This window comes from Zonotrichia leucophrys, chromosome 2, assembly GCF_028769735.1.
Source record: "Zonotrichia leucophrys gambelii isolate GWCS_2022_RI chromosome 2, RI_Zleu_2.0, whole genome shotgun sequence".
NCBI classification, from domain to species: Eukaryota; Metazoa; Chordata; class Aves; order Passeriformes; family Passerellidae; genus Zonotrichia; species Zonotrichia leucophrys.
In genome coordinates this window covers 141308855-141336200 of record NC_088171.1, presented here as the reverse complement: position 1 = coordinate 141336200, position 27346 = coordinate 141308855, and the positions used below count along the sequence as shown (strand labels likewise).

General features: G+C 40.8%; 1 protein-coding gene across 3 annotated transcripts in view; it reads left to right on the top strand.

Annotated features, from left to right (window-relative positions):
- Positions 1-27346, top strand: part of ATAD2 (ATPase family AAA domain containing 2) — a 30523-nt gene that overhangs the window by 266 nt on the left and 2911 nt on the right. The window contains exons 1-26 of one of the 3 annotated variants that reach the window (XM_064706644.1): positions 15-266; positions 4369-4508; positions 4993-5042; positions 6383-6536; positions 7557-7653; positions 8102-8150; positions 8469-8579; positions 9049-9127; positions 10073-10165; positions 11081-11189; positions 11413-11528; positions 12242-12416; positions 13042-13130; positions 13456-13615; positions 14985-15075; positions 15496-15810; positions 16751-16856; positions 18062-18245; positions 19724-19909; positions 21171-21306; positions 21458-21654; positions 23002-23161; positions 23509-23631; positions 23728-23865; positions 24968-25321; positions 26003-26127. In XM_064706644.1, the coding sequence (XP_064562714.1) occupies positions 126-266; positions 4369-4508; positions 4993-5042; positions 6383-6536; positions 7557-7653; positions 8102-8150; positions 8469-8579; positions 9049-9127; positions 10073-10165; positions 11081-11189; positions 11413-11528; positions 12242-12416; positions 13042-13130; positions 13456-13615; positions 14985-15075; positions 15496-15810; positions 16751-16856; positions 18062-18245; positions 19724-19909; positions 21171-21306; positions 21458-21654; positions 23002-23161; positions 23509-23631; positions 23728-23865; positions 24968-25321; positions 26003-26127 (3678 nt within the window). In that variant the 5' untranslated portion in view covers positions 15-125. Of the gene's footprint in view, positions 1-14; positions 333-4368; positions 4509-4992; positions 5043-6382; positions 6537-7556; positions 7654-8101; positions 8151-8468; positions 8580-9048; positions 9128-10072; positions 10166-11080; positions 11190-11412; positions 11529-12241; positions 12417-13041; positions 13131-13455; positions 13616-14984; positions 15076-15495; positions 15811-16750; positions 16857-18061; positions 18246-19723; positions 19910-21170; positions 21307-21457; positions 21655-23001; positions 23162-23508; positions 23632-23727; positions 23866-24967; positions 25322-26002; positions 26128-27346 lie in introns of those variants that run through there. The other 2 variants (XM_064706643.1, XM_064706645.1) reach the window with 2 other exon arrangements.

The window sequence follows — 27346 nt, the reverse complement described above, 5'->3', positions numbered from 1 at the left end:
TTCCGCAGCGCGCGCGGGCCGGGAGTAGCGGCCACAGGGGCGAGCGGAACGCGAGGGAGGGAGCGCGGCGGAGGGATCCCGGCGGCGCGCGCGGGCGGCGGGCGCGGGGCCGCGTCCCCCTCGCCATGGTGGTCCTGCGGAGCAGCGCTGCCCGGCCGCCCCGCATGGCTGCCCGCGACAGCCGCTGCCGGCGGCCCCCCTTCGACCTCCTGGACTCCAGCTCCGAGTTCATCTCCCTGGAGGCCCCCGCGCTCCGAAGCCACCGCGTATGGACGCGCTCCGGGTCCGCCAGGGCCGCGGTGTCCAGGGGTGCCAGGAGAGCCGAGGAGGCCGTGAGTGGCGGGTGGGGGCGGGGTGAGCACGGCCTGGCGGGCAGCGCTGGGCTGCGGGCCCGGAGAGGCGGCGGGGCGAGCCGGGGCTGGCCGGGAGCTGCTGGGAGGAGCGCAGAAAGCGCTGCCGAGTGTGCTCCGTGGAGGAAAATGAGGGGAGAACCGAGGGTTTAGGGCGGGTGGCTGCGGTTGGGGATGCGTGAAGAAGCAGCCGGCCCGCCCTCCGTTCCCGGCCGTCCCCGGCTAAAGGGGGCTCGGTACAAGCCCTGCTCCGGGGCTGTGGCACAGTGCTGAGAGCCGGCCTTAGGGAATACAAACCTGCATAGCTTCACGGTTTGCTATGTTGTATGACATTTCCCATCCCCGTTTATTTTGGTTCAGTTCCTTATCTGAAAAAGTTACCTTGAGGAGATCTTCGAAGGCTCTTTGCTTTAGCTGCAGTAATGCTTATGGAGCGCTCTCTGTTTCGATGACAGAAATGCATCAAAACCGGCGCGACACCAAATACATGGGAGCTCTGAGGGCACTCTGGTTGGCCCGAAGGGCCTGCTAAATAGTCCTTAGTCAAGTGTGTCCAGATAGTACTTTGCATGCTCTAAAAAAGAAAATGTGTAGAAATCAGGGTTCATTTGTACTTAATTGAAGTACATAACCTAAAGCAGTGAAAATGTAACTTGAACTTTCTATAATCTTGATCTGTCCTAATAGAAGAGAGACAACTTGAACGATGGTAAAGGATAGCTGTCAAGTGGCCTGTGCTCTCTACATCTCAGCATTGCAGCTCTAATAAAGTGAATCATTTCACTTTCCATTGTTTTTAACATGGCTTTCAAAAAACTAAAAGTTTCCTCTGCTATTTCTAAGTCAGGCTCTACTCCGCAGGCTGTCCTGTGTTTCTGTGACAAATAAAGGCAGACCAGATCCCACTCAGAAGTGGTCTGCTCTTCAGGGGAACCCTGCCCTGGAGTGATGCTTCTCAAAGACTCTGTTTCCTTCCACAGAAGTCTTTCAGGAGTCTCAGCTGTATGAATTAATTTTATATGTTTATATTTTGTGCCATTATATTCAAGACTACTGAACTGAAAAGGGAAAAGTCCTTGCAGTGGTGGGGTTTTTTACCCCCATTACAAAGAGTCATGGAATCTTGTTAAAGATCACTGCTTTGTTTTTGCAGTCTCCACTAGAACTGGTTGTTGGGGGCTCGTTCAACCTTTCCTCAGGAGGGAAGGCTGTGAAGCATTAGGCAGATAATCCTGCTGGCATGTGTTCTCTGTGTGGAAAACAGGAATGAGGAAGCTAAATGTAAAGCCATTCCTGAAACCAAAGCAGAATCATTGTTATGAAACTGGTTGCAAGGTTGTTCTTTGGTTTGGGTTTGTTTGTTTTTTGGGATTTTTTCCCCTTTTTGTAGACCTTTCCTGTGCTTTGAGCATGAAGTCATCCCCTTATTTGTAGGATGCTGGGCTCTGCTGGGGGTTTTTTGTGTAGAGATAATGTAGAAGTGCTCCATCTGACAGAGATCATGAGAACTGATGCTGGCTTCATGTTCAAGTCCTGATGCCTCTTTCCTGTCTTGTTGATGTGCAAGGACTTGGTGGCAGCTCTTGCTTTTTTTTTCTGATATCAGCATATGGTTTATCTTTAGTTATACAGCTCATTTCATCCATAGACAGTAAGAACCATACAACAGGAGATCTAAGGTAAACAGACATCTGCTGGGTTTATTCCGGGTTTCCAGCCCCAGTAAGTTTCATGAATGAGTCTCCCAGTGAGATCCAAATTGGCTGCTATTGCATTGGAAGCTGTGTATCTCCAGGTTGATAACCCTAGTTACAGGGTTATAATTCCCAAAGCTGAACAAGTTTGTTCTTGTGGGCAGTGTGCTCCAGAGTTCCCTTTTTGTCTGGGCATTCTGACCTGTATCAGAAACAATGGGGCCAGCAGGACCAGGGCAGTGATTGCTGTGCTCAGCAATGGTGAGGCCACACCTTGAATCCTGTGTCTGGTTCTGGCCTCTTGTGACAAGAAAGACATTGAGGTGTTAGGATGTGTCCTGAGAAAGACAGCAGAGCTGGGAAAGGTCTAGAAAGTAAGGAATGTGAGGAGCAGATGAGAGAGGGTGTTTAACCTGGAGAAAAGGAGACTCAGGGAAGACCTTATCACCCTCAACAACCATCTGAAAGGAGGTTGTGGGTGATCATCCTCTTGTCTCAGGTAACCTGTGACAGGCCAAGAGGACATAGCCTCTGACTGCACCAGGGAAGGTTCAGGTTGGACATCAGGAAGAAATTTTTCACAAAAAGGATGGTAAAGTCTTGGAGCAGGCTGTGCAGGGAAGTGTGGAGTCACCACCCCTGGAAGTATTCAAGAAATAACTGGATGTGGCACTTAGTGCTGTGGCTTTGTTCACAAAGTGATGATCATTCATGATGATCATTCAAAGGTTGGACTCGATCTTGGAGGTCTTTTCCAGCCTTGGTGGTTCTATGGAAGTGAGTGGGCAAGCTCCTCTGCCAGCTCCCTCTGTACCCTGGGTGGGATCCCGGGGGACCTGTGTTAGTGTGGGTGTCCAGGTGCTGTAGCAGGTCTCTGGCTGTTTCCTCCTGGCTTATGGGGGCTTCATTCTGCTCTCTGTCCCTGGCTGGGTACCATGAGGACTGCTGCTCTCACTGCTAAACACTGAGGCAAAGTACTTCTGCATTTTCCTCATCCATTGTCATATATTTGCCTGTGCATCAAGTGAAGGATGGTGATTCTCTTTAGTCTTCCTTTTCTCGCTGAGATATTTGTAAAAATATTTTGTGTCATCTTTTATGGCGGTAGTCACATTAAATTCTGTTTGGGCTGTAGCCCTTGTAATTTTCTCCCTGCATGACCTCTTGACATCCTTGTGGTCCTTCACTCATCATCTCCATCAGTCAGTGGAGTTACCTCTTGGTAACATCAGTGTGAAGCAGAGTAGTCCAGTCTGGTTTCTGCCCTTCTTAGTATGAGGTTTAGTTTGGCATACTTGCAGTGAGACCTTGGGTTGTGAATGGAACAAGTGCTCCCTGTGGTCATTGCAGCTTTCCTCACACAGTAAAGGTCAATAGCATTCTCCTTGCAGAAACACCAGTGTGAACAAGATGAACATTCATGAAGAACTGTATGCTGAGTTCCCTTTGGTTTTCCCTGGATAAATGCTACCCTCTGGAAGGAAGTCTTTTTATACCCCTCTGAATGCCATTATAAATGGAACAGAGACAGGAGGAAAACCCTTCCAAAAAGATGTTAATCCCAGTACTAGGAATTTTTCTGTTGCATTAAAGATCTAGAAATCTAGCAGAAAAGGAACCCCTTTAGGTTCCAGCTGCTCCTCAGAGATCAGAAGAGCTGGGTGCAGTTGGGCCCAAGTTCTGGTTATAGCCCATTGGACACTGCCTGGCAGAGTTCTTATAGGATTCCGATTCACAAACAGTGCAGGTAATTGAAGTGACAGGAAAGCAGATTCTCAATTGCTGGTGGCAAATGCAGCAGCTACAGAGTGTTAATATGTGCTGTTACCAAAGAAATAGTGACAGAGATCTATTAGATCTAAGTAAATATTCTCAGGTCTGTTCCAAGACAGTTGGGAGGCACAGACCTCCCCTAAAGGTGTCCCTTCAGGGACAAGGAGTGACACAGTCCATCAGCTGATCCAAAGCAAGCAGAGGGGCTTTCCTCTCTATTGTTTTGCATGTTTGTTTGGTTGTTGCTTTTTTCCCCAAACCCCCAAAGTAGTGTAATTTTTTGCTCTTCCCAGAGGGGTGGAACAATTGCACATTATAGGTGAGATTTTGGTTACTGGGGTTGCTGAAACAATTTTGAAATTAAAGATTGTGGGGTTTTTCTTTGAAATCTGGTGTGGTTTTTTCATCAGAGCTACTTCTTGGTGCAGAAGTGGTTCGAGGCTTCCCTGCCATTGGTTGCAACTCTCTTGAATCAGGAGTGTAACAGACTAAACTCGATCAAATGAGGGAATAGGTGGTTCAGATAAATACATTCTTCCTTCTTTTCCTAGAAATTTTCCTCTGGCAACATTGAATGTTTCAATGGACACTGTTTAAGATCGATGAGAAAAAACATGCAGCGCTGCTCAGAGTCGAGCTTTGACAAAAGCATGGAAATCCTAAGTGAGAATGTCAATCGCCACTTCTCAAGGTATTGTATTTCTGGTGTTCAGTCTCTGTTGAATGAAAAGCAAAAGTGAAAGCATGCACAGTGAGTCACATCATGATAAAGGCACAGCTAAAAACCCACAAGGGAATGTGGCTGTGTTAATGTGCCAGTGTCTTAGAACTAGAAACACTCTTCTTAGTGAAAGTGTTCTGCTTCTCCAAAAGGCATGTATCTCCTCTGAGGTCCTTTGAGATCTCTCCTTCACTTTGGTTACTGAGGTATTATCTGCCCTGTTGAGACATCAAGATGAGCATGCTGGGAAATAATCTGTCCTTAAGAGAGCTGTGTGCATATGGAACACAGCAGACTCGGGATCCAGATCTTCCCTGGAGTCTACAGGCTTTTCTTTGCATGACATGGAGCACCAGATAGAAGTTCCCCAGTGCTGAGGGGAAAATGTGCAATGCAATGTGATTCAATACTTCTAATACAATTCTGTTCTCCTTTATTCTCTTTCTTAATGTAGACAGTTGCCAAAGTCAAAATCAGGCCCAAAAAAGGAAGACTATAAAGAAGGTAAGTAGTGATAATCCCTTAGGATTCCTTTTTAGCCAAATTTCTAGAAGGATTGCACTTGTCACTTTGTCCCCAAAAACTTCTGAACTCATCAGCCAAAATCACCTGAAATTGTGAGAACAGATATAACAAAGAAAGGAATTTCCAGTGAGTTTTATGAAAAGAGGTAGGTGCATATAGGAGGGAAGAATGCAGTGTGAATTCCTGAATTTTTAGGCCTTAAAGAGTCTGTTCCTTAGCTCATGTTTCTTTGTGTCAGTGATTTTCTGGGATCTGCAGAGCTGGTTAACTGTACATCAGTTAACTGTAAATCAGTCTTTCAGGTAGGAGGGGATGTTGCAGTACTGTACACAAGTCAGTTATAAAGTAATTCAGTGATGAGATGCTCACTGGCATGGGGAAGGTGTCCCTGAAGTTGAGCATTTCACCTTTGAACCACCTTGCCATGCTGAGTGCACAAGCTGGCTTGGTGCTGTGAGGCCACTTTGTGGCAGCTGGGAAAATCCTTTAGCTCCAGGCAGCATTGTGCCTGCTACAGGCTGAATGTGGTAAGGGACCCAAAATGCACTTTGTGTGTAGTAACTCAAGTTCCTCTTGTATGTAAATGTAAATTATTATTTACTGAGCTCAAAGTTGGTTTTATAGTTGGCGGTGATGAGATCAAACCAACCTGTGTTTAAAATGACATGGTGATACATCTGTTACTCTCTCACTGACCTTCTTAACAGTTAGCATCCTCTGCTATGAGATCATTATATCTGGTAAATATTGGGCAGATCTCTTTCAGAGCAAGCAAAGTTCTTGCTTTAGTTTGTGTGGTTTGGATTTCTTTATATTCGGGAGTTTATCTTGTCTTCTTGGGTTTTTGTGTCGTGGTGCAGAAAATGAAAATGGTGCATGCTTAGACAGTGTACCAAAGCCAAGCATCTTTAGAACAGACCTCTCACATAAGCAATTTTTAGAAAGAAATTATTAGATACAATTTTACATTAATAGAAGGAGAACACCTTACAGGTAGGCATTAGTTGTTTTCACTTTGCCAGAGAGAGCTAACTGGAATAAATTTGCCTCTTACATGAAACAAAAGCTGGATGTTTGTTTCCATCAACTTGACTTTCCAGTCTACTAAAAAGCTACTCTACAAATCAGACTTTTAAATATGTAGTTTAAGCAGAAGTACTTTTAAGTTTAATGCTGTGATCACAAAAATAACTTTCAATTCAGTATTTACATTTTTAAAATAAAAGGTGGGGGGTTATACATTTTCCTAGAGCAAGAGTGAACTAAAGGGACTGACATATTTTCCACCACAGAAAGTTTTGTGTATTATTGCATTTCAGTGTCCAGAACACTGAAGACCAGAGCTGATGCCAAGGCTGCAGAGCCCGTCCATGAGGAGAACGGGGATCTGGAGGTTCGCCGCAGCTGCCGGCTCCGGCAAAGCCGTTACACCACTACCAATGAATCTGTTCTGTTTGACAAGCTTATAACAAAGTAAGGAGGTCTTTCTCACCATCTTGCAAAGCTACCTTGAGCCTTATTAGTAACCCTTTGTACTATGGCAAAATATTGGCTAGGGACTCTGTCCTTGTGACAGCAGGAAAAGGTATTGTTTTTCCTGGCAGCAAGAGCTATTTGCATTCCCTGGTTAGGCTGAGACTTCCTATGAGCTGCTATGTATGTGCTGTATCTGAGTGATCAGATGTTAGGAAGAAATTATTTACTGTGAGGGTGCTAAGGCACTTTAATAGATTGCCGGGAGTAGCTGTGAATGCCCCCTCCCTGGAAGTGTTCAAGGTCAGGTTGGGGCTTTGAGCCACCTGGTCTGATATGTATGGGCTGAGTAGGTTGTATGTTGTGAACCAAAACAATCAGTTTACATTGTGACTTGTAGTAGATTTAACTTAAGATACTAAGGAAAGCTAGATACTAGCAAAGTGAGGCAATCCAAGTGTTTCTGCCTGTCTGTGGCTTAATTCCCTTTGTGAAGCCCAAACTCAAATTTGTTTTCTGAAAGGTTTGCAAAGTGTAACAGCAGTAAGATGTTGTGTCTAGCATAAGTAGTCATTGAAAATCAATGTGAAATTTAAATAGCAGTGTAGAGAAGCAATCTGTTGTCTGGAGAAGGCTGTGAACCAAGTGACTCAGTGCTACCATGCAGAGCAACCTAAGTGCTATGAAAAACTGCCATAATTTCTTTGTTATTTTACTGTGATATTCAGAATTCTTTTTTCCAACTACTAAAATAGTTGGGGCTTTTTACTGTGTTCATCAAGAGGGGGAAAATAAACGTGAAAACAATGTATGTTTGCATATACTCATACATTTGTTCTTAATTCTCTCTATAAAAAGTAAACATTTGACCTAATTTTTAAGTAGCATTGAAAAATTTGGCTGTCAGTGCCTTGCACTGTGCACACTGTATTAAAATATGATGCTTATGTGTGCTGTTCTAAATGGGCTTTTTCTGTACTTGCCTATTTTTTGCTTTCATATGTCAACTTTATATTTTAGTACTGCAGAAGCAGTCTTGCAAAAAATGGATGACATGGAGAAGATGCGTAGACGGCGAAGGATGGGAGACCTGGAGGAGTTCCATGACACAGAAGAAGTAGATACTAATTTATTTTGCTGGTTTTGTATCAGTGGGGTATTTAACACAGGGAGATGATTTCCCTTCCCCAAGAGGAACTTGTGGTTAAGTGATAGACAGCAATCATATTTCTTCTCTTTTAGTTTTGCTTTATTAAATTAAGTTAGTCCACTGTCCTTTTGAATGGCAGTCACTTTGTTTTCTAAACATTGTCATAACCTGCTTTCATAGATTTTTTTTGTTTGGATCTGCATTCCTATTGTAGAGTGGAAACCCTTATTATTAATCTTCTTAATAATGGGTTCCAGAATGATGTTCCTGTTCTCTCTTGCTGTACAATAATTAAATCTTCTGTGTATATGGAATGCCTTGATAATGATACTGTATAGGCACCAAATATGCCCACAGGTTTTCTGCTTATTTGTGAATTGTCTTACATGGCTTTTTTGTGTTTTTTTTTTTTAAGGAAAGCCTTGATATGGAAAGGACTGATGAAGAAATAGCTGATAATCAAGGTAGCATTGTTGGATAAGTCTGTTTTAAGTTTTCTTGACTATGCTCTAGCCAAAAGCTTTGTCTTAAATAATTGAGATGGGATGAACTACTGGGTATTTTTCATCTCTTGAAAAGAATTTGTGCTGCTACTGACATTACAAGCCACAGTCGCAGACTCTAGGGCTGTACTGTAGTGAGCTCAAAACAGGTTTTCAGAGGAAAAGAGAAGTTGTATGTCCAAAGCTCTTCCAGCAGGAAAGGTTGTGGACATGGTGCATTTAGAATTGAGTATAATTGGCAGCAGTACTGAAGCAGTGCAATGTCGTGTTGGTGTGCAGGGGGCTCCTCAGAGGAAAGCGAAGCCAAGGAGGACGATGGGGAGGACAATCGGAAGCGTTACTCCTTTCGGCAGAGGAAAACTGTCGAGCGCTATCAGGCTCCATTGCAAAGTAGGTTACAGGCACAGCTTCTCTTAAAAACTGATCACTTGCATGCAAGTGAGAGTGTTATGGGGTTTTTTAAGAATGAAAATATGTACACACACTCAACTTCCATTCAAATATCTTACCTGCAGTTTTGTTAAATGCATATATCCTCTGCACGTTCTATTTCTTTGCTTTTTGGCTTCCTTATTGTTACTTTTCAATAAAAATACTACCTGTGTATCCTTGAAAGAGCAGCAAGTAAACAGACTTGATGAACTTACTCTTGTGGTTTTCAGTTCTTAAAACTCAGATGTGTATGTTTTTGCTTTTATTGTGCATTGATTTTAAAAAACAACCTCTTCCTCCCTACCCTTGAAGCTTCCCTAGAATTTAGAGAATGGGTGATATACATCCCATTTCTCTGCCTCTTTTAGTATCCTGCATTCTCTTAAACTTGTTTGTAACATTGTTCTAATTTTTTTACTTTGAACAGAACCAAGACAACGTAAGATGTATTTTTCAGACAGGTCTTCACCTGTCAGACAGAGAGATTCGTGCAAGGGAACTAACAGGTATGAGTTTGGTTAGTGAGAATTGTTTCTCAGTAGTGCTGTCAGTCACATGACTGAATACAGCTTTCAAGGGTTTTTGGACTCTTGGTAATTAGATGTTAACAGTATGGTTATTGCTGTGGTAGTCTGAGGGAATACAGAAAGCAAATATTACAGGAAAGCCCATCTGCTTCATTGACCATTAGATTTTATTAGAAAATGCAGGTTTTGTGGTGATGATGAGAGTTATGGCTGAGATTGTATAACTCAATTAATTTGTTTTGGAATTGAAGCCAAAGTCTCCCTCTGAAAATCTCAGACTGTTTATCTTGAAGGATGCAAATTATTTTCTTAAAACTAAAACCAATTTAGTTAGAGAGAGGATGGAAGTTTTAAGGATTTTTTTTTTTAATCACTCAGGTACTGATTCTGGTTTGTCTTTGGAATCAGTTCCAGTTTCTGTATGAAACTATACTTAAAGCAAGAAAAATAAGTGAAATTCTAAATTACAAATTTCAGTAGTAATGACAAATAGGTTTAGCATCCTGCAAGTGTTGAATGCCATTCCTTGCTAGACAGGAGTGCTTTATTTATCCTTGAAATTAGGCTGTTATGGAAGGAGGGAGTTATGGAACCAGATTTTGAAATTGAGAGGTTGGTGTTTCACAGAGTAGATACATAATGCTAAGTGATACTTGATTTGTGGGTCAGAGCATGTGAACAAAAAGAGTAACTTGGTTAAGAAATTTCTTTGCACACTGGTTCAACATTTTACTTTCCTATTAAAAATGAAATTTTGCTGTCACTAGGGAAATCACATAATGTAGTTTGAAATCAGATTTATATGGAGTACAATAATCTGGAAATTTACTGTATCTCAAAGTAAACTGAGACAGTGTTCACTTCAATTTTGATATTACTTACTGTTTATTTTAATTTTTTAATTGTTTGTTTGAATGTTTGCAGACGGAGACACACAGTCCCCAGCAGTGATTCCTCTTCCTCATCTGATGATGAAGAGGATTTCGAGAGGCAGAGGAAGAACAGAAATTTAAGAAGGTTAATGCAATTGGAGATCTGGGGAGGAAGGAGACTACTTGGGAGGACTTTACATCTTCCTAACTGTAGTGTTGCCATCTTCATCTTGTTCAGTTTCTAAATTCTGGCAATCCTGTCTGTTGATACAACTGTAACTGGACTCTACAATTGGATTTTTAGAATGGATTTTAATAAGCAGTTTGATTTCTAAGTGGGAAGGGAGGTAGCAACACTGAAGTTTCTTAATGTAAAATTCTGCTGCTCCTGTGCTTTACAGCAGCTGATTCAGAGAGAAAGCCACTATAACAGGGGATGTTATAAATAGAGGAAATGACGGGGATTTGGTTTCTTAACAAATACTCTAGAAAAACTATTTTAGTAACAGTCTAACAGATATGTTTTCAGCCTGATGTCTCAGATTTCTTTCAGAGCAGTCTGTTGGCACACAGGTTCCAGGGCATTGGGAAGGACTGGCAGTGATAGGCAGCCTTTATAATGTTAAAACCAACTGAAATAAGTATTGGCTTGCGCTGTAACTTCTTCAATATAGGAGTTAAAAGTATTTGAAAAGTATCAGTGTGTCTGGGGGCTGGAGGAGCAGTTTTCTTCCTCACATTAATCACTTCAGCCCAAGGTCTGCAAACAAGGAATACCTTGTTTTAAGCTTGTATTCCTACATAGGATCTGTTGACTGGCATGTATATTTATAAGTGCTGAGAGCTGTTAAAATAATTAACTCAGTTTAATATCTGGGGTGACCATTTTCCTTTCTTTACTCACAGATGTTAAACATAACATGAATATTTAATAATTCAGGAAGTTTACACTCATTTATGAGATCTTCTGCATTCACTTGCTATTATTAGAAAATCAAAAATCCATATTGTAAGTTAGAAAGCACCTTTTTACCTTTTTTTTCTCCTTAATTCAAATCAGGTCTCTTCCTGTCAACTTTCGGAAAAGTGACTTAAAGGGAGTTCACAAAGATCGCATGAAAATCGGAGCGAGTCTGGCTGATGTTGATCCAGTGCAAATAGATTGTTCAGTAAGTGTTTTTACTTCATTGTCTCACTGAGACATCTTCAGTAACTATGAAACCTTTTGTACAGTAATGTGCTGTCTATAACTGCCGTGGCTTACAGTTTTGTTTCAAGCAGTTTGAAAACTGGCATGAATGTTTCCTTTGTGCTGACATCTAATTTCTGATGGAACTTTATGGAGGTTCCAGATTTAACATCTAAAATGTGTTCTGTTGTCTCCATCTTCAGGTACGATTTGATGGTGTTGGTGGTCTTGCTGACCACATTTCTGCTTTAAAAGAGATGGTTGTTTTTCCATTGCTTTATCCAGAAGTCTTTGAGAGGTTCAAAATTCAACCTCCAAGGTAAGGGTTGCCATTTAAAACTGTCAATTCTAATTCACCTATTTTCAGGAAAATATTCAACTGAGGTATTGTTATGTTTCCATGCTTCAGAATTTTAAGTGTTGATGATTTTGGGTTCTTTTAGCAGTAGGAAAAAGTAACTTTTTAAAAAAAGGTAGAATCCAGCATACACATAGGTTCCAAGATGTTCAGTGTGGTGAGACAATGTCTTAAAAGTGTCGAGCCTTCAAAAAGGGGATGGTGGAGAGGTTTTGAGTTCTACTTTTAAGTGGACTTGATGAGCCTGTAAGCGGTAGTCAACTGCAGTTTTGTTTAGGGGAAGCCCAGTTGTCTGTCCCACCAACTGTTTTTTTCAAGAGTTCCAGTATCACCTTTACAATTGTGTGGACTTCTGGACTTCTAACTAGAACCTTGGAGTGCTGGCTGTGCTTGGGCTAAAAATGCATCTGTCCACTTTTTGCACAGCTGAATGGGTTCTGTGTTATGAAATGAAATTATTAGTGATTTAATTGTTAGATTTATATATTCTAGGCTATCAACACTCAGTCATGTTATATTGAAATAGGTTCTTTGTTTTCAGTAACTTTTAAAGTATAACAAACAATGAAGAGAGCTTTGTTTAAGAGAGAACAGTTGTGTGCTTCAGGGATGAGGGTGATCACAGGTACTTTTCTATATATTTCTCTTATGTGAATGTTTTTTTTTAATTGCAGAGGCTGTCTGTTCTATGGCCCACCAGGGACTGGAAAGACATTGGTTGCTCGTGCACTTGCTAATGAATGTAGCCAAGGTGACAGGAGAGTAGCCTTTTTTATGAGAAAGGGTGCTGACTGCCTGAGTAAATGGGTTGGAGAGTCGGAGCGACAGCTTCGTTTGTTATTTGATCAGGTACAGTTGAAACGTGCATTATGTTCTGTCTGAGTTGTAACTCGCTTTCTGTGGTCAAGAACAATTTTTTTTTTCTCAACTCCTTCCACTGAAGTGGGATTGTCAGTGTTTCATTTTTCAGTAACATTTTTAGAGGCTGGAAGTCTTGAGATCAATTAGGAAAAATTAGTAAAGCAGTCAAGAGAACCTTGCAAAGCAACACACACCACCAACTCCTTGCCTCAGGAAAGAAAAATCCAAACAGCTGCAAAAAAGGTTTCAAGAAGTGGTGACTTTTGATCAGAGGGAAACAAATGTGAGCTGGAAGCATGGTTATTTTGAAATGGGTAACAAAGGTTGCTTCCAGAGCCTGTAATACAATTAAGTCCTGTTCTTGGTAGTTGCTAAATAGCTGTAAAAACCAGTGGTGTGATTTGTTTCCTGTCACCTGTCTCAGTGGGTTGACCTGTGTTCCTGCCTTCTGTTACTCACAACACTTCACTACTTAAGATCCATGAGTAGAAATCCCTGATGCTGGTCTGAAAAATCTACTTCCAGTGACTTTGCAACCCCAGTGTTGTTTGTGCATTTCTCCTCCAAACAGTGCTGTTTTCCTGATGTCAGTATTCCTGTGTTTTCGCTGTAGGCCTACCAGATGCGACCTTCAATTATTTTCTTTGATGAGATTGATGGTCTTGCTCCTGTACGCTCCAGTAAACAAGACCAAGTTCATAGGTAGGGCATGTTTTCTATCAACATGGAAACTGCTTGATCTTTGTGAACAGAAGACCACAATCTGTTTAACTTGATGTGACACATTCATTTATCCTGAAAACTAGTAATTCAGTACTACTTAATTTCAGATAATCTTTAAATAGTAATTAAAAACAATTCACTGAACTTGATACCACCATGAGGTCTGTGTTGTTATATCTTAAAATGATTTGTCTTTTTCTAGTCAGCATTTTATCAAAAAGAACTTGTCCTTTGAGTGAGCATTGGTGATGATGTGGAACTGAAGAAAATTAACTGCTGAGTAAAAACTGTATTCTTCTCTTAGCTCTGTTGTATCAACACTTCTGGCACTTATGGATGGCTTGGACAGCAGAGGAGAGGTTGTGGTAATTGGAGCCACCAACAGGCTGGATTCTATAGATCCTGCTTTACGAAGACCGGGACGCTTTGATCGAGAGTTTCTCTTCAGCTTGCCAAACAAAGAGGTCAGAACTTCAACTCAACCTCAGTGCTTAATGTGGCAGAGTCCATCTTTGTAACAAACCCCTGCAGCACAGCAGGATTGTGGAGCAGTGAAAGTCTCCTCAGTATTGTGCTGCTTGGACAAAAGAGGGCTCACTGGAGAGACTGTGCTGTACTGTGGAGGGCAGACTTGGCACTGAGTATATCATTAAGATGATTGTAATAGGTGGTTAGTCCTCTAATTATTAGTTTTGGTTTCTCTGCAACCACTGAAGAAGATGGGGTGCTGCTACTCACAGAAATGTTTAAAAATGACTTTATAAATTAGTTAAGAAGAACTGCTGTAGCGTTGTGAAATTGAAAGAAATGGTGTGCAGACAAGAATTCTTTTACAGTAACAAAAGCTTTGATCCAGGCTGGTGCTGGAACCAATTAAGTATTTTAGGAACTGCTGTTCTTACTGGTACTCAGTAATAGGGACTTGGACAAAAATGTGAAGTCACTGCACAGGTGCAGGGCTAGGGAAGCTTCTAGTTCAATGACAATAGACAATGAAAAAAATAATGTGGGTGGGTGTAGCAAGCACAACTGGGATGCAGTTTTTGTGTTTTCTTTGTGGCTGTCACCATTCTTTTTCTTAGCACTTTGCAGAAAGTGCTGAATTGAATTCTGGTAAAAGTGCACTAAACAGTGCATTTAACACATTTTTCTCCAGTTTTTATCTGCTGTCAGGAACAGGAGAGGAGGTGCTATGAAACAGATCTAATACACACTAACTGACTGTGGAAGAATTTTAGAAATCTGCCATAGTTAGTCCGTGTGCCACGAAGTAATTAAATGAAAATCCTGCTAAGATCAGAGATTAGGGATAGGCAACGTTTTACATTTTCTAGATGAGTGACAGTAATTTGAGTCATAATTATTGTTCTACTTGATAGTAACAGCAGCAACTGGGAATGGGGTGCTAGGACTGTTTTCCTTGCATGAGCTGTCAGAAGAGCAAATTTGACGAACTAATGAGACTGCAACCATGAAATTTTGCTGAATTTGAGAGAATTTTCTGTAAAATATCTGTTTAAATTTAAGTTTGGTGGTTTTTACTACAGTGTTTTCTTCTGGATTTCACACTTGTGAAAACTCACTTTTTTATGGAAGATGTAAATTGCCTTTTACTTCACTGCAGCCCCCAGCAAGATTTTAATGTAACAAATTTAGAACTAGGAAATTTCCTGCTTGAAAAAACAGTGCATATTAACTGACCCTTTAAATACTTCAGAGTTTAGTAGATAAGAAAAGCCTTTGTATTAGTGTGAGGGTTTGGGAGGGCTTTGTGTTGTGGCTGTTTTAAGAGAAAATTTAAGACAAACTAAAATGCAAGTGTTTTGTTTTCAGGCGAGAAAAGAGATTTTCAAAATTCACACACGAGACTGGACCCTGAAGCCATTGGACAAGTTTCTTGAAGAGCTGGCTGAGAAATGTGTTGGTGAGTTTGAAAACACTGTAGGTTGCTGCATGGCTGGGTCATGGGGACCCAGAGCTTGTTCCAGGCAGTACTTGAGCTCTGGTGCCTTGCTGTAGAGTGAGGCAGTGATGCTTCTGGCCTGTCTTGGGAGCAAACCAAGGCAGATGCTGCTTTCAGTTTTCTTTTTTCTCAGAACACTGAGTGGGTTTAGGCCCTCTTTCCCAGGAGTGAAGTTTTGACTAGGGGCTGCTTCCTTAGTGCAAGCTATCAGGCTGTGAGGCACATGTCAAAACTTCTTTGCAGTGCAGTAATTTAAATTATCTCTTACCCTGTTAATTTTTGGTTTCATGCACAGTCTTTCATTGTTGCACTTTAGAATTCTTGGCCTTGACTTTGGTGTTTCCTGATGCTGACAACATCTGATTCTTGTTTTGTTGATAGGGTACTGTGGTGCTGATATCAAAGCCTTGTGTGCTGAAGCTGCTCTCTGCGCTCTGCGGCGCCGCTATCCTCAGATCTATGAAAGGAGTGAGAAGCTGCAGTTGGACATTGCTTCCATTAAAATAACAGCCAAGGATTTTGTCATGGCCATGCAGAAGACTGTTCCAGCTTCACAAAGGGCTGTGGCTTCACCTGGGCGAGCACTATCACCTATTTTAAAACCACTGTTAGAAAACACATTGGAAAGGATTTTACAAGCCTTACAGAGAGTATTTCCCCATGCAGAGCTTGCACTGAAGAAGGACCAACAGCAAGGTACAGCAACATCCACCTGTTTAAAATTCTGCCAAAGCAAAAGCTCCTGATACATGCAATAACATAAACCCCTCAGCCATAATGACAGTTCAGTTTTATAGCCTGGATGTGCAGAGTGCTGGATGGCAGCTGTGAGTGACCTGGAATACACAGTGTTTTAGTTGTACTTTAGGGCTTGGCTTCCATTGCATAGGTGAGCTCATGCTCCTCACTGCATCACCCTTAATCAGGTTTAGTCAGTTGGTGAGAACAAATCAATATTGATAGGCTCTCTCTTTATTAATGGAGGTCTGTGAATAGTTAGTTACTGTGCTGATCTCTGGAGAATGTTCTCCCAGTATCACTCCTGGTAGAGTTGGGATTGTTTGTGCTGATGAAACAGAGGCAGAGACCCACCAACACAATGAAAGCACTGGGGCTGGGAGATGGATGATTGCACCCCTTCTCTGTTGCCCACCTCCCATTATCTCCCCTTTTGTGATCTTCAAGAAGCCTCATTTAGAAGTTGTGTGGGTCTTTATACTGTGACTATTCTAGACAGATGGAAGTCTGTGGTCATTACATTCACTTAATTTCCTCACACCTGATGGGAGAACCCGTTTCAAAAGGCAGTGGCTTCATTGGGTTTTTCAGGTGTCTAGGAAGCACAGACGTTGCTCCTAATCAAAATTATTCCAAGGGAAAAAAAAACTCCCAAGTTTTTGTCAACGGGAAAACCTGATGCAAATTGTGCCACATAGGACAGCTTTGTAGAAAATGTGCCATCTCCTTACATCTATGGTAGAGTGAACCCTTCAGAAAACACCTTTCAGTGTATGTCCTCAAACAAAATACAAGAGAATTATTTCCTGCACTGATTTCAAAGGTATATTAATGCAAGAGTGAGATTTGAACTATTCAGGAAAGTCAACAAAGCTCTCACCTTTAAATCCTATTTTAGGAAACGATGTGATTGACAGTGAAGAGGAATCACCATCAATCTTTGAAGAGAATCCAACTCACAAAGTACCTGATCGTGAAAAGGCAGAATTCCTCACTTTAAACAGGTTTTGTTTGTCCCCTTTATGTTTACATTTTTAAGATGGCTGGGTCTCTAAACTGTTTTGTTATGAGGGATGCTGGATGAAGGAGTGATGGGTGTGTGGGGGTTGGTCAATATTTGCAAGAAGTAAGTGTGAAATCCAGCTGGGTACTAAGGTTGCAACCAAATAAACTGCCCTGCCCTATTTGCCTAAGTCAGTGGTCCACAGATTATAAGAACATGTTGATTTAATCCAAAGGTTCAACACCCAAAAAATCTGCTGTCTGCCCTTTTAGCTTAAAAGAACACTAAGGATTTGTGTAGCCATCTTCTTCCCTTCTGCCTTCCAAGATTGTTAAATGAGAAATCAAATTGAGAAATAACGTTAAAACTGTGAGGAAAACAACGTCTGCATTTTGTACCTTTAACCTACAAAGTTTGTTCATTTTTTGATGTTTCATTGTGGAAGTTGTGTAAATCAACAGCTGAAGCAGTAGATTATTGTTGTCATTGTTGGGTCAGTTATTCTTCTAAGATCTTTAACTTCAGCAAGTAAAGGTACAACAGTCTTGAGGTAGAAAAACCCACAAACCTCTTCACAAGTGTTTCATGCTCATAAAACAAGATGATTAGGAAATTAATAGACAATTCAGAGAGGAAACCATAGAAGTAATTTAACCAATCCAATTGTGTGCTTCTTCAGATACAGCTAACGTGTTCCAGTGCCCACATTAATTTTTTTCCTAGAAATGCTGGTATGCTTCTTCCTTACCATCATCTCCAGTTGCTACAGCCAAATTTTAGCTAAACTTGGCAGGTGTAGAGATCTCAGTTACCTAAAGTCCCATTGAAAATAGTGGTGTACATGGAGTGAAGAGACCCAGATTGGTTTGTGCTTAGAAAAGAAAGAGTTGTTGTTCTGCCCATATCAGGTCACAGACCAGTTTTGTGTGAGCATTTGGCTGGACAGCTTCCCTGAAGGATTTAAGAGCTCTTACTTAAGCCAGCTAAAGGAATGGCAGACATGCTGGGGCCTGGCAGGATTTCTTAGTGGAAATGGTACCAGTTCTTGAGAAAATAGGCTTTGATAGTCTTCCTGATCAGTCTGGCTTATTATTTCATGGAACAAGGAGTATATTTACCAAAAAAAAAAGCATATAGGAAAAACTTCAACATCTGTGTGCCTATTAATCACTTGTTTTTAAACTTGTTTTCTTCTTGCTGTTGTAGAAATCCTCGTTGCCAGCCAACATCTTTCAGGCCACGGTTCCTATTAGTTGAAGATCCAGGGTGTGGGCAGGCTTTTCATCTGGCACCTGCAGTAATCCATGCCCTGGAGAAGTTCCCTGTTTATACACTAGACCTGCCTGCTTTGTTTGTTAGCATCACATCCCCAGAAGAAACATGTGCACAGGTATCTTTTTTCTCATTAATCTGGTATGACTCATAAACTGAATATAAACTGTATGTAAATTTGTGAAATAATGTTAATGGAGGAGGCCTGGTTGGGATAGGCTTTTATGTTTACTTTTGTCTGGAAATCCACTTTATTTTCTAGATGGAATGATACTGTATAAGGATGGTATACATAGTCATGTTTTCCTTTTGAAAGGAAGCAGTGAGAGCGTTGCTAGCAGCTCTGGAAGATGGGAGGTGCTGCTAATAAAGCACTCTCTGTGGCCAAAAAATCCTGCTGGTCTGTGTTGCATCCAGGAAATTTTCATTGCTTCTTAAGCCTCTGTGCTCTCAGTAGATGGCTCTGCATCAGCCTGATGGCATCATGCACTTTCTGAAGCCCTGTTTATTATTACATTCATAGGACAGTCAAGGTTTGGGGGAAAAGGGTTTCTTCTTGTACATATACAGCTTGTAGTACATGCAGGAAATAAATTAAAATTCATATAACACTAAGATTGTTACACTGGTGTGCTTTCCTTCGCTAGGAAAATGAAATATAACCAGATTAGTGCTGGTGTCCTTCTTTAGTTTTAGGCAGGGAATACATGGTGGTGTTTGGCATTTCTGTATTAAAATATTTTTACCTTCACAGAATTCACAATTCACAGAATTTAGTAGCAGCATTGGAGAGCTGTAGGAGTCAGGACAGACACATTCCATAGCTCCTTTGTCACACAGGAGGAGCAATTTTCCTTTTGTTCTGTGATGGTTGCATCTGTGGATGAGTAACTACCCTGTGTAGTGAGTGCCTGGATATACCATGTGTGCTTCCCCACCTTTTGACAGGAACTCTCTGAATATTGTTAATCTGAGAGGGCACATGGAGAAATTTGTCACTTCCCTCTGGCAGTAGATGCATTTTGTCTCCTGTGATTGAGGTGCCATCTGTAAGCGTGGCTTGTGCTCTTCCAAAGCATATCATCTGCTCTGATGGATCTTCTGGTAGTAAGAAGTTGTGATTTAGCTCTTCAGGCAGACAAAAGAATGGTCACCTCTTATAAAATTGTGCTTGAAATTATGCATTGTAAGCAGGCTTCTCATGTAGGTCTTTGTATGTGTGCTCTGAACTGAAATTGGTGTAGTTGCACTTGTGTGGCAATTTCTCCAAGCTAATACATCTTGCTGAAGGGCTGTTGTGTTTTTTTGGGTGCACCTACCAGATTGGCTGAGTGCTGAGGCTCTTTAGGAGTTCTCTTACACATAAGAAGTTCTGAAATTGGGCAGAGGTTCAAGTCTGTTTCTGTCTGTGTAGCCATGTCTGTGTTTGAATCATAGTGAAAATTTTACCGTATTGTTAAGGAGTAGTGAATTTATTGATTTGTCCTGATGTTTTAGCTTCATGTACTTGTATTTCATAAGACAGTTTGATGTGTAGTTATTTAGTATCCTGTTCTACAGCATGTAGTTTTCTTACCTGAGCTTCCATTTTGCCAGTTGATGCGAGAAGCTCAGAGAACAGCACCAAGCATCATTTATGTGCCACAGATCCCTTTGTGGTGGGACACTGTGGGACCTACAGTGAAAGCTGTTTTCACAACACTACTGCAGAACATCCCAACATTTGCTCCAGTTCTGCTCCTTGCAACAACTGATGTAAAACATGGAGATCTCCCAGAAGAGGTATTTATCAATACTTCTTTTACTTTTCCTTTTATGTTTGTTAGTTTATAACTCCTTTAAGCATGGGAGTGCTGTACCACTCTAAAGCAAATTCATGCTGTTACTATTTGGGCACTCAAACATTCTTAAAGGTCTCTTAAAATTTGCTTAGACAAAACAATGGTGTGAAAACATTTGTCTGGAGTGTTTTCTGAGCAAAAGGATTGACTTTAACCCAAATGTTTCACCCTTCTCGCACACTGATGCTTATTAGACAGATGTACAAATTTGCTTCAGGCAGTCATTTTGGTGACTGCAAGATGGTGAGGTGTGTGCTTAGTGAAGAATATACAGTGCTTGAGATAGGAAAAAGATCATTTTACTGAAAAGTGAAAGCTGTTTTTACTGGAAAAGTACAGTGGTCACACTGTTATTGATGGAGTGTCATCTCAAATTTCAATAATTTAATTATTATTTCCATTTATTTTTACATCTGGTAGGTGAAAACTTGACATACTGGAAAGATAAAGTCCAACTTCCGTTTAAGTAACTTAGAAATCAATTTTTAGTTGTATTCCTTAACAAAATTCAGTAAGATTATCTGCTGAGCTTTCTGGACATTTGTGGTGGTAAAATTACCTCCCCAGTCCCCTCAAGCTGCACTGGGATTTCAGAAACAACATCAGAGAGTGTTAAAGGAAGGTGGTCAAAATGCGAATATGATGCTCTGATTATTTTGTCTTGGTAGAAAAACTTACTGTGATGTTGTTAAATGCTTTCTAAAATAAGGAATGAAATTATTTCCATACCCTTTGGTAACAGAGATGGAAGAACAGACTACAGGCTGGAAATAATGCAAGTTTAGACACTTCATTTAAATTTATTAAAAACAAAATTTTAAAAGCCACCTTAACAAAAAGCTGGCACTCGCCCATTCCCTCCATAGCTGCCATAAAGATTCAAGCTAAAGAACAGAAAGGCAGGTAAATACAAAATAACCAACCTTGGAAGTGGTGACTCTCCAATCAGTGGTTTATCGCATCTTTTTTTCATGGAGCCTAAACTCTAGATGGTATCATTCCTCAGAGCAGGTGTTTTAATTTGCCATTCTATGAAAATTTAGCCTTTTACAGCCAAGAAGACAACTTTACAAAGCTTATCTTACCCAGATGAATATTCCGTTTAGTTTAGAAAGGCACTCAGCTTTTTGGAATAGCATATTAAAAAATACAAAAAATGTGCATGGCCTTATATCTGAAATTTTTTTCTCTTCATGCTTCAGATAAAAGCTTTATTTAATAATGATTGTGAAGAAGTTTTCAAAATCCGGTGGCCTACCTGTGCTGAAAGAAGAAGTTTTTTTGAGGACTTGGTTATGAAGCAAGCTGCTGAACCTCCTGCATCAAAAAACAACTCAGGTGAGGATATTCAAAACATAACATAAAACTTGGCTAGCAGTAAGTTAACAACTAATACAATACAGTGTTTCCTTTGGGGCAATTTTCTATCAATTATTTTTCATGTGCTTGTACTTGAGTACCATTCATTGACTGAAGTTTTCCATTTCAGCTCGGCAGCCCCTGGAAGTGCTGCCTGTGGCACCGCCCCCAAAGCCTCGGCAGCTGTCGGAGGAGGAGCTCAAACAGCTGGAGGAGCAGGAGGAGGACACGCTGCGGGAGCTGAGGATTTACCTGCGGGATGTGACTCACAGGCTCGTCATTGACAGGCGTTTCAGGGCATTCACAAAGCCTGTTGACCCACAGGAGGTAAATTTAGTGTTGATCTGCAATATCACTATACCCGTGTGTATTCACAATTTCTGTGTGTGTGTTCCTCAGTGTTTGTGTGTTCTTTCTAGGAAGGTTTATCTTTGTCTTTAGGATCATAGCATTATGAATCTCCAGGATATGGGAGGTGAAGTTTTGTTTTGCTTTTACTTTTTTTGACTCTGGGTCACTCAAATATTTGTTATTATAATTAATAATAAATATTCATATATTGTTATTATAATTAATATATGTTATTATAATTAATTATAAATATTAATAATATTTGTTATTTGTTATATGAGTGTTCACTAAGCCCCTGTGTTCCTTCTAAAACCTCTTTAAAACTTGAGATTATTTCCATTAGAAGGGTCATCCAACAAGGATCATCTAGTCCAAGTACCAATTATATCAAATGCCAACACAGTTTGCTTGTGAAAAGACTTTGATACATAGGTGTATTACAGTACTAGAAAGCAGAGATCTCTCTTTCTCTCTGTAATTATAAACAGTGCTTCCAGTACTTCCAGGGTTGTTTTAGTTAAAGTGTAAAGCTCTTTAATTATCTGTCAATAGTTCCTGCAAGAATAGGAGTAGAAGTAGCAGTTTGTCAGATTTTCAGATTCTGTTCTCAGGGGACTTTCCTTGCTAAAGCATCAACCATAAAGGCTTTGTGATTTTTTTTTTCTTCCTCCCATATGCTTCTCATTTAATTCATTAAATAAGTGTAGGCTGGGGCACATACTTCGAAGTCAGCTGGAAATTTGAGATAGCTTTGCATTTCCACAAGGTCCTGTTTCCCCACTTGTCCACTGACCTCTTTCCTTTACTTGTAATTTCCAGATCTGAATAATCTAAACAAACATAGATGTCCTCATCTGAACTAGTCATTAGGTTCCTTCTATTGTCAGAATAAAGAAATTGGTACTCCTGGGTCCAGCTATCTCATTCTAGGTGCCCAGGATAGGTACTTCAATGGTGCAATTCCTGCATCCTTTTTCTTGCTGCCAAAACCAAAGAGAATTTCAGGTGACTTTACTGAGAAATGTTTTTTTGCTGTTATTTTCCAAAAGGAAGTGAAACAAGTTCCACTCTGGATGCTGGTTACCTTCTCTGCCCCACACATTCTTCTCACCTCCCTGCTTCTTTGTTTTGCCCTCTTCTAGCCTGTCTCTTCAAAACCAGCTGAAATAGTCTTTCTGTTTTCAAGAAGCTGCTTGGGTAATCTCCACATATTTGGATGCATCATATTGGGATTTTTAACAAGTACTTTATTTGACTTTATGAAAATAATTATTTTTGGTGGCTGCTATGTTAAATCTCTGAGCATGTATATTTCCTTTGTAGGTACCTGATTACAATGCTGTTATTAAACAGCCCATGGACCTCTCCACAGTTCTGTCCAAGATTGACATGCACCAGTACCCAACTGCAAGAGACTTTCTAAAAGACATTGATCTAATCTGTAGCAATGCTTTAGAGTACAACCCAGCTAAAGATCCTGGAGGTGAGTGGTTTTATCACTAATTTGTCAAAATTTTAAATTTACCTGTCATTTGTGTACAGTAGATGTGAGATTAGATCATTTAAAAGATCCCCAGAGAGCATTTCTGGCCAGGTTGTGAATGTTGCAGTATCAAATAAACTTATTTGGGCATGTAATTGTGGTAGATATGTTGATTGGAAGCTACTGCTTTTGCTTTAAAATTAACTTATCAGTTGGCATGCTGAAAAGATTGACTGAGATAACATTTCAGAACCTACCTATGACAAGAGAAAAAACTTTCTAAGTAAACAGAATGAAGGGGTTCATTGGCTGGAAGAAAGCACTCAATTGTGGCTGTACAATTTCAGATCGCCTCCTCAGGCACAGGGCCTGTGCTCTGAGAGACACTGCCTATTCCATAGTGAGGGAGGAGATGGATGAGGATTTCGAACGCCGCTGCCAAGAAATCAAAGAGTCTCGTAAGCAGAGAGGTATGTTCTTTGGCACTGAGGAATGAAAGACTTAGCTCAGGATCTGTAACCAGCCATGCAAGACACCCTTCTTTGCTCTCTCTTCTTTATTGCAAGGTTCAGACTGTGCTTCCTCTTCCTTCTGTGAAATGCCAGAGGACTCTGTTCCTGGGTGTAAGAAAACAGATCCGAAGTGTAATGAAAAACTGAAGATCCTAGCAGTGCCTGTGGATGTCAGTACCCCCTGCCCTAAAGGCAAGTTGTGTTTTACTCAGGCTTTCCTGGAGAAGGTGCTGAAGCTGCTGTTCTTGTGACTTAACAGGTTCCTACGATGCCTGGTTCTTCATGCCAGAGGCATTCCATATTTTAATATGCTGCAAAACATGGGATAAATCCAGAGGTCATTCATTCAGTATGGATGTCAAGTCCAAGTACAATGGCTAGTTGACACTGTAAGACACTGCCCTTAGTGGCCCACTGCTATTTAATGGCTCCTACATTGCTACCTCTTCATAAAGTTGGACATGGCAGTTTCTGAATGCTTACCTAGTTTTTAGTTATATGCAACAGTGTTTTCCCCTTCCCTGCCCTCAGACATTAAACTCTATTCCTGTGATTTCCAGTTGAAGGGGAAGGGGTTAAACAAAGGGGAGCAATAATCATAACATGTAAAGGAAAGATCATTATTTTCTTCAGTTTTTACCATGAATAGTACATGGGGGGAAAAAAGGGTTTAAAACACATGACATGATGTGACATTTCCTGGTCTTGCTGGCATGTCTGGGAATTTTGCTACTGACTTGACCCACAGGCCTTGTGTGGTACTCTGAGTACAAAGGGTGGTGGGGTTTTCTGGAAGGGAAAATGACACGTTTGTATTGAACAAGGTTAAGTGAATCAGAAAGCTTATGAGGTGGAAATCTCTGTGGAGGATTTTTTCTCCAGCAAATACTCCCTTAAAAGTGCCTCTTCAGCTTTTCCCAATGTGTCTCTAACTTCTGTGAGATTTACAGATTCTGAGGTTCATCTCCAAATATGTTTCTGTTCACATATATTAGATGACTAAGTCACTTAATAATCTTGCTTTCCAGTAAGACTTCCTGTCTAAAGTAAGACTTCTGTTTTCATAACCTCTTGAAGCTGTTGGTTTTGTGAATTAAATTCTGTAGCTGGATCTTTTAAAATCTAGTAGCTACGTGACTCTAATAAACACCAATTTTTTCTCTAGACACATGTCTGGGGAGATGGGCAGTGGTATTTAAGCTCATTTTGTCATTTTCCTTGTCAGACAAGTAAGATGAGCATGTTTCTTGTTTTGGTATTGTTTTGGATTACTTTTGCTTGTATCTCTTTGTAGAGAAGTCAAAAAGAAAACGCAAAAGGAATAGAGAGTCTTCAAGTATTGCAGCAAAGAAGAGGAATGTTCAGTTCAATAAAGAGAATAAAATTCCTGAAGACCAAAATGAAGTGGAGAGCAATGAAGAGTCTGGCACAGATTGCACTGAATTTGCATCCTCTCAGGATACTCCTGAAGAACATGAAAATGTACTTCAAGAACGACAGAAAAATGGGACAGAAAATGAAAGAGAGAGAGTTCCCCTTGTGGGCAAATCTCCTTCTGGAAAAAGGAGAGAACATTCAGACCTAAGAGAGCAGAGTGAGATGCCAGACTGTCAAAAAGCTGGAACTTCTGAAGATGGACGTTCAGATGGTAAGTGAGAGATCAAACAGGTCATTCACCCCCTGATTCCTCCTCAGGAGGGTTACACTACCTGCCAGGTTTTAGCCTTCCTGATTTCTGTTCTCACTTGTCTCTCAAATTGGTGCACAGTTTCTTGCATAATGGTGCTGCCCCTCGAGTTATGCCAGCCAAACTCGTGTATTTCTGTAGCTGCTGGGTTTCTGATTCTGCGGTTTATTTTTCAAATAGTACCTAACTGAAAAACAAACAATGGCTTTCTTTTATTGCATGAGGATCTTTCCAGCAATAAGAAGCATTAGTTAAAAAGCTGTGCTTCAAACAGTGTGCACCCAGGCTCATGTGTGGAATAGAAGAGTTATGTCCTAGTGTTTGCAGTAAGATGTGTTTTCTAAGCTAAATTACTTTGGAGTTTTACAGCACAGTGCTGTAATGGCAACAGGATTTTTCCCCTGTTTTTTTCCCCTGCATTTTTGTCTTGTGTTGGAGCTTTTTTGTGTTCAAGTCTCTAGTTTTCATGGAGCAGAGATTTTTGCCAGAAAGGAGGTAAAAGCATCAAGCATTTATCAGTGAAAAATGGTAACAGTTGTCTGTTGTTGCAGAGAGGTTCTCTTCTCCAAGTACAGGGTACTTCACTCTTACTGTGTTTCAGAGAAAGAGAAATCCTGACTTAAGAAATTTGTGTTGTTACAGAGTTGTGGGTACACCGTATGACTCGTGCAAGATCATCTCAGGTGGAAGAGAAGCAGCTGGGATGTGTTGGGAAGGCAGTGAAAATGGGCACACAGAGAGTGTTTGTGGATTACTGTGAGCTCAAAGTAAGTTTAAATTTTAATTTTTTTAATACCAAAGTAGGACATTTTCTTGCTACTTACAGAGTTGTAAATTAAGTCAGTTGTTAACCAGTCAATTCAGACAAAGTATGGGAGGGATATATAGCTGGTGAAATAACTCAACCTGTAATGGACTATGACTAGTTTCCACAGCTAGTGTAGGCTGCTGTTCTTGCTTTTGGCGAACTAAAATTTTAGGAGACTGGATTATCTCCTATTGTTAATGTAAAAGGGCTTGTTAGATTTTAAAATAGCCCACTGGCAAACTGGTAGTACTGTTGGTTATTATTGTCTTGGCGGTTTTTATGATGGACTGGGGGTTGTTTTGGCTTGCTGTTTGCATGTTTTCATTTATTAGGAACTGAAAGAGTACACTGATTTTTAGCAGAGATGACTTTAGGACTTTGAAGTTAGCATGTTGACTTAAAAGGTCATTCTGGATAAAATACTAATATCTTCTCAAACACTTTCAAAATCCAGTGATAGAATTTTACATTCATATAGGTACAGTGTTACAAGGTTTTTCCAGTCCCTATAGGAGAGAAGTTGTTACCCTACAATACAGTTCCTGAAAGGGTCAAAAATGTGCCTAGCTGCAGGGGGTCAGAGAAGTTCCTTTGCATGAGTTGGAGAGGGTAGATGGACCTGGCCTTTATCTGGAGATGTTGAAGTGAGGAGAATTCAGGAAATTGAGGTTGAGGTCCTGGAGGTGGGTCAAACCAGAGGAGGCTGCTGTTTATCTGCCATGATAAGAAATGGAGTGAGAAGAGAGAAATTAACTTTTCAAGACAGGCTTCCTAAGCAAGGAAATTTTATGGGTTTGTGTTCATAGAATGATAGAACATCCTGAGTTGGAAGGGATCTGGGAAGGTTAGAGTCCAACTCCTGGCCCTGCCCAGGGCACTCCCAACAATCCTGCCATGAGCTTGAGAACATTGTCTAAATGTTTCATGAGCTCTGTCAATCTTGGTGCTGTAGCCACTTTCCTGAGGAGCCTGTTCTACTGCCTGACCACCCTCTGGGTGTAGAACTTCTTCCTTATATCCAGCCTAAATTCCCCTGACACAGCTCCATGCTGTTCCCTTGGGTCCTGTCAGTGGTCAGCAAAGAGCAGAGGTGGCTCAGTGCCTGCCCCTGCACTTCCTCTGTGAGGAAGGTGGTGTTCATGTCTGTGTCTGTAGGCAATGCACATGGGTTTCTCAGG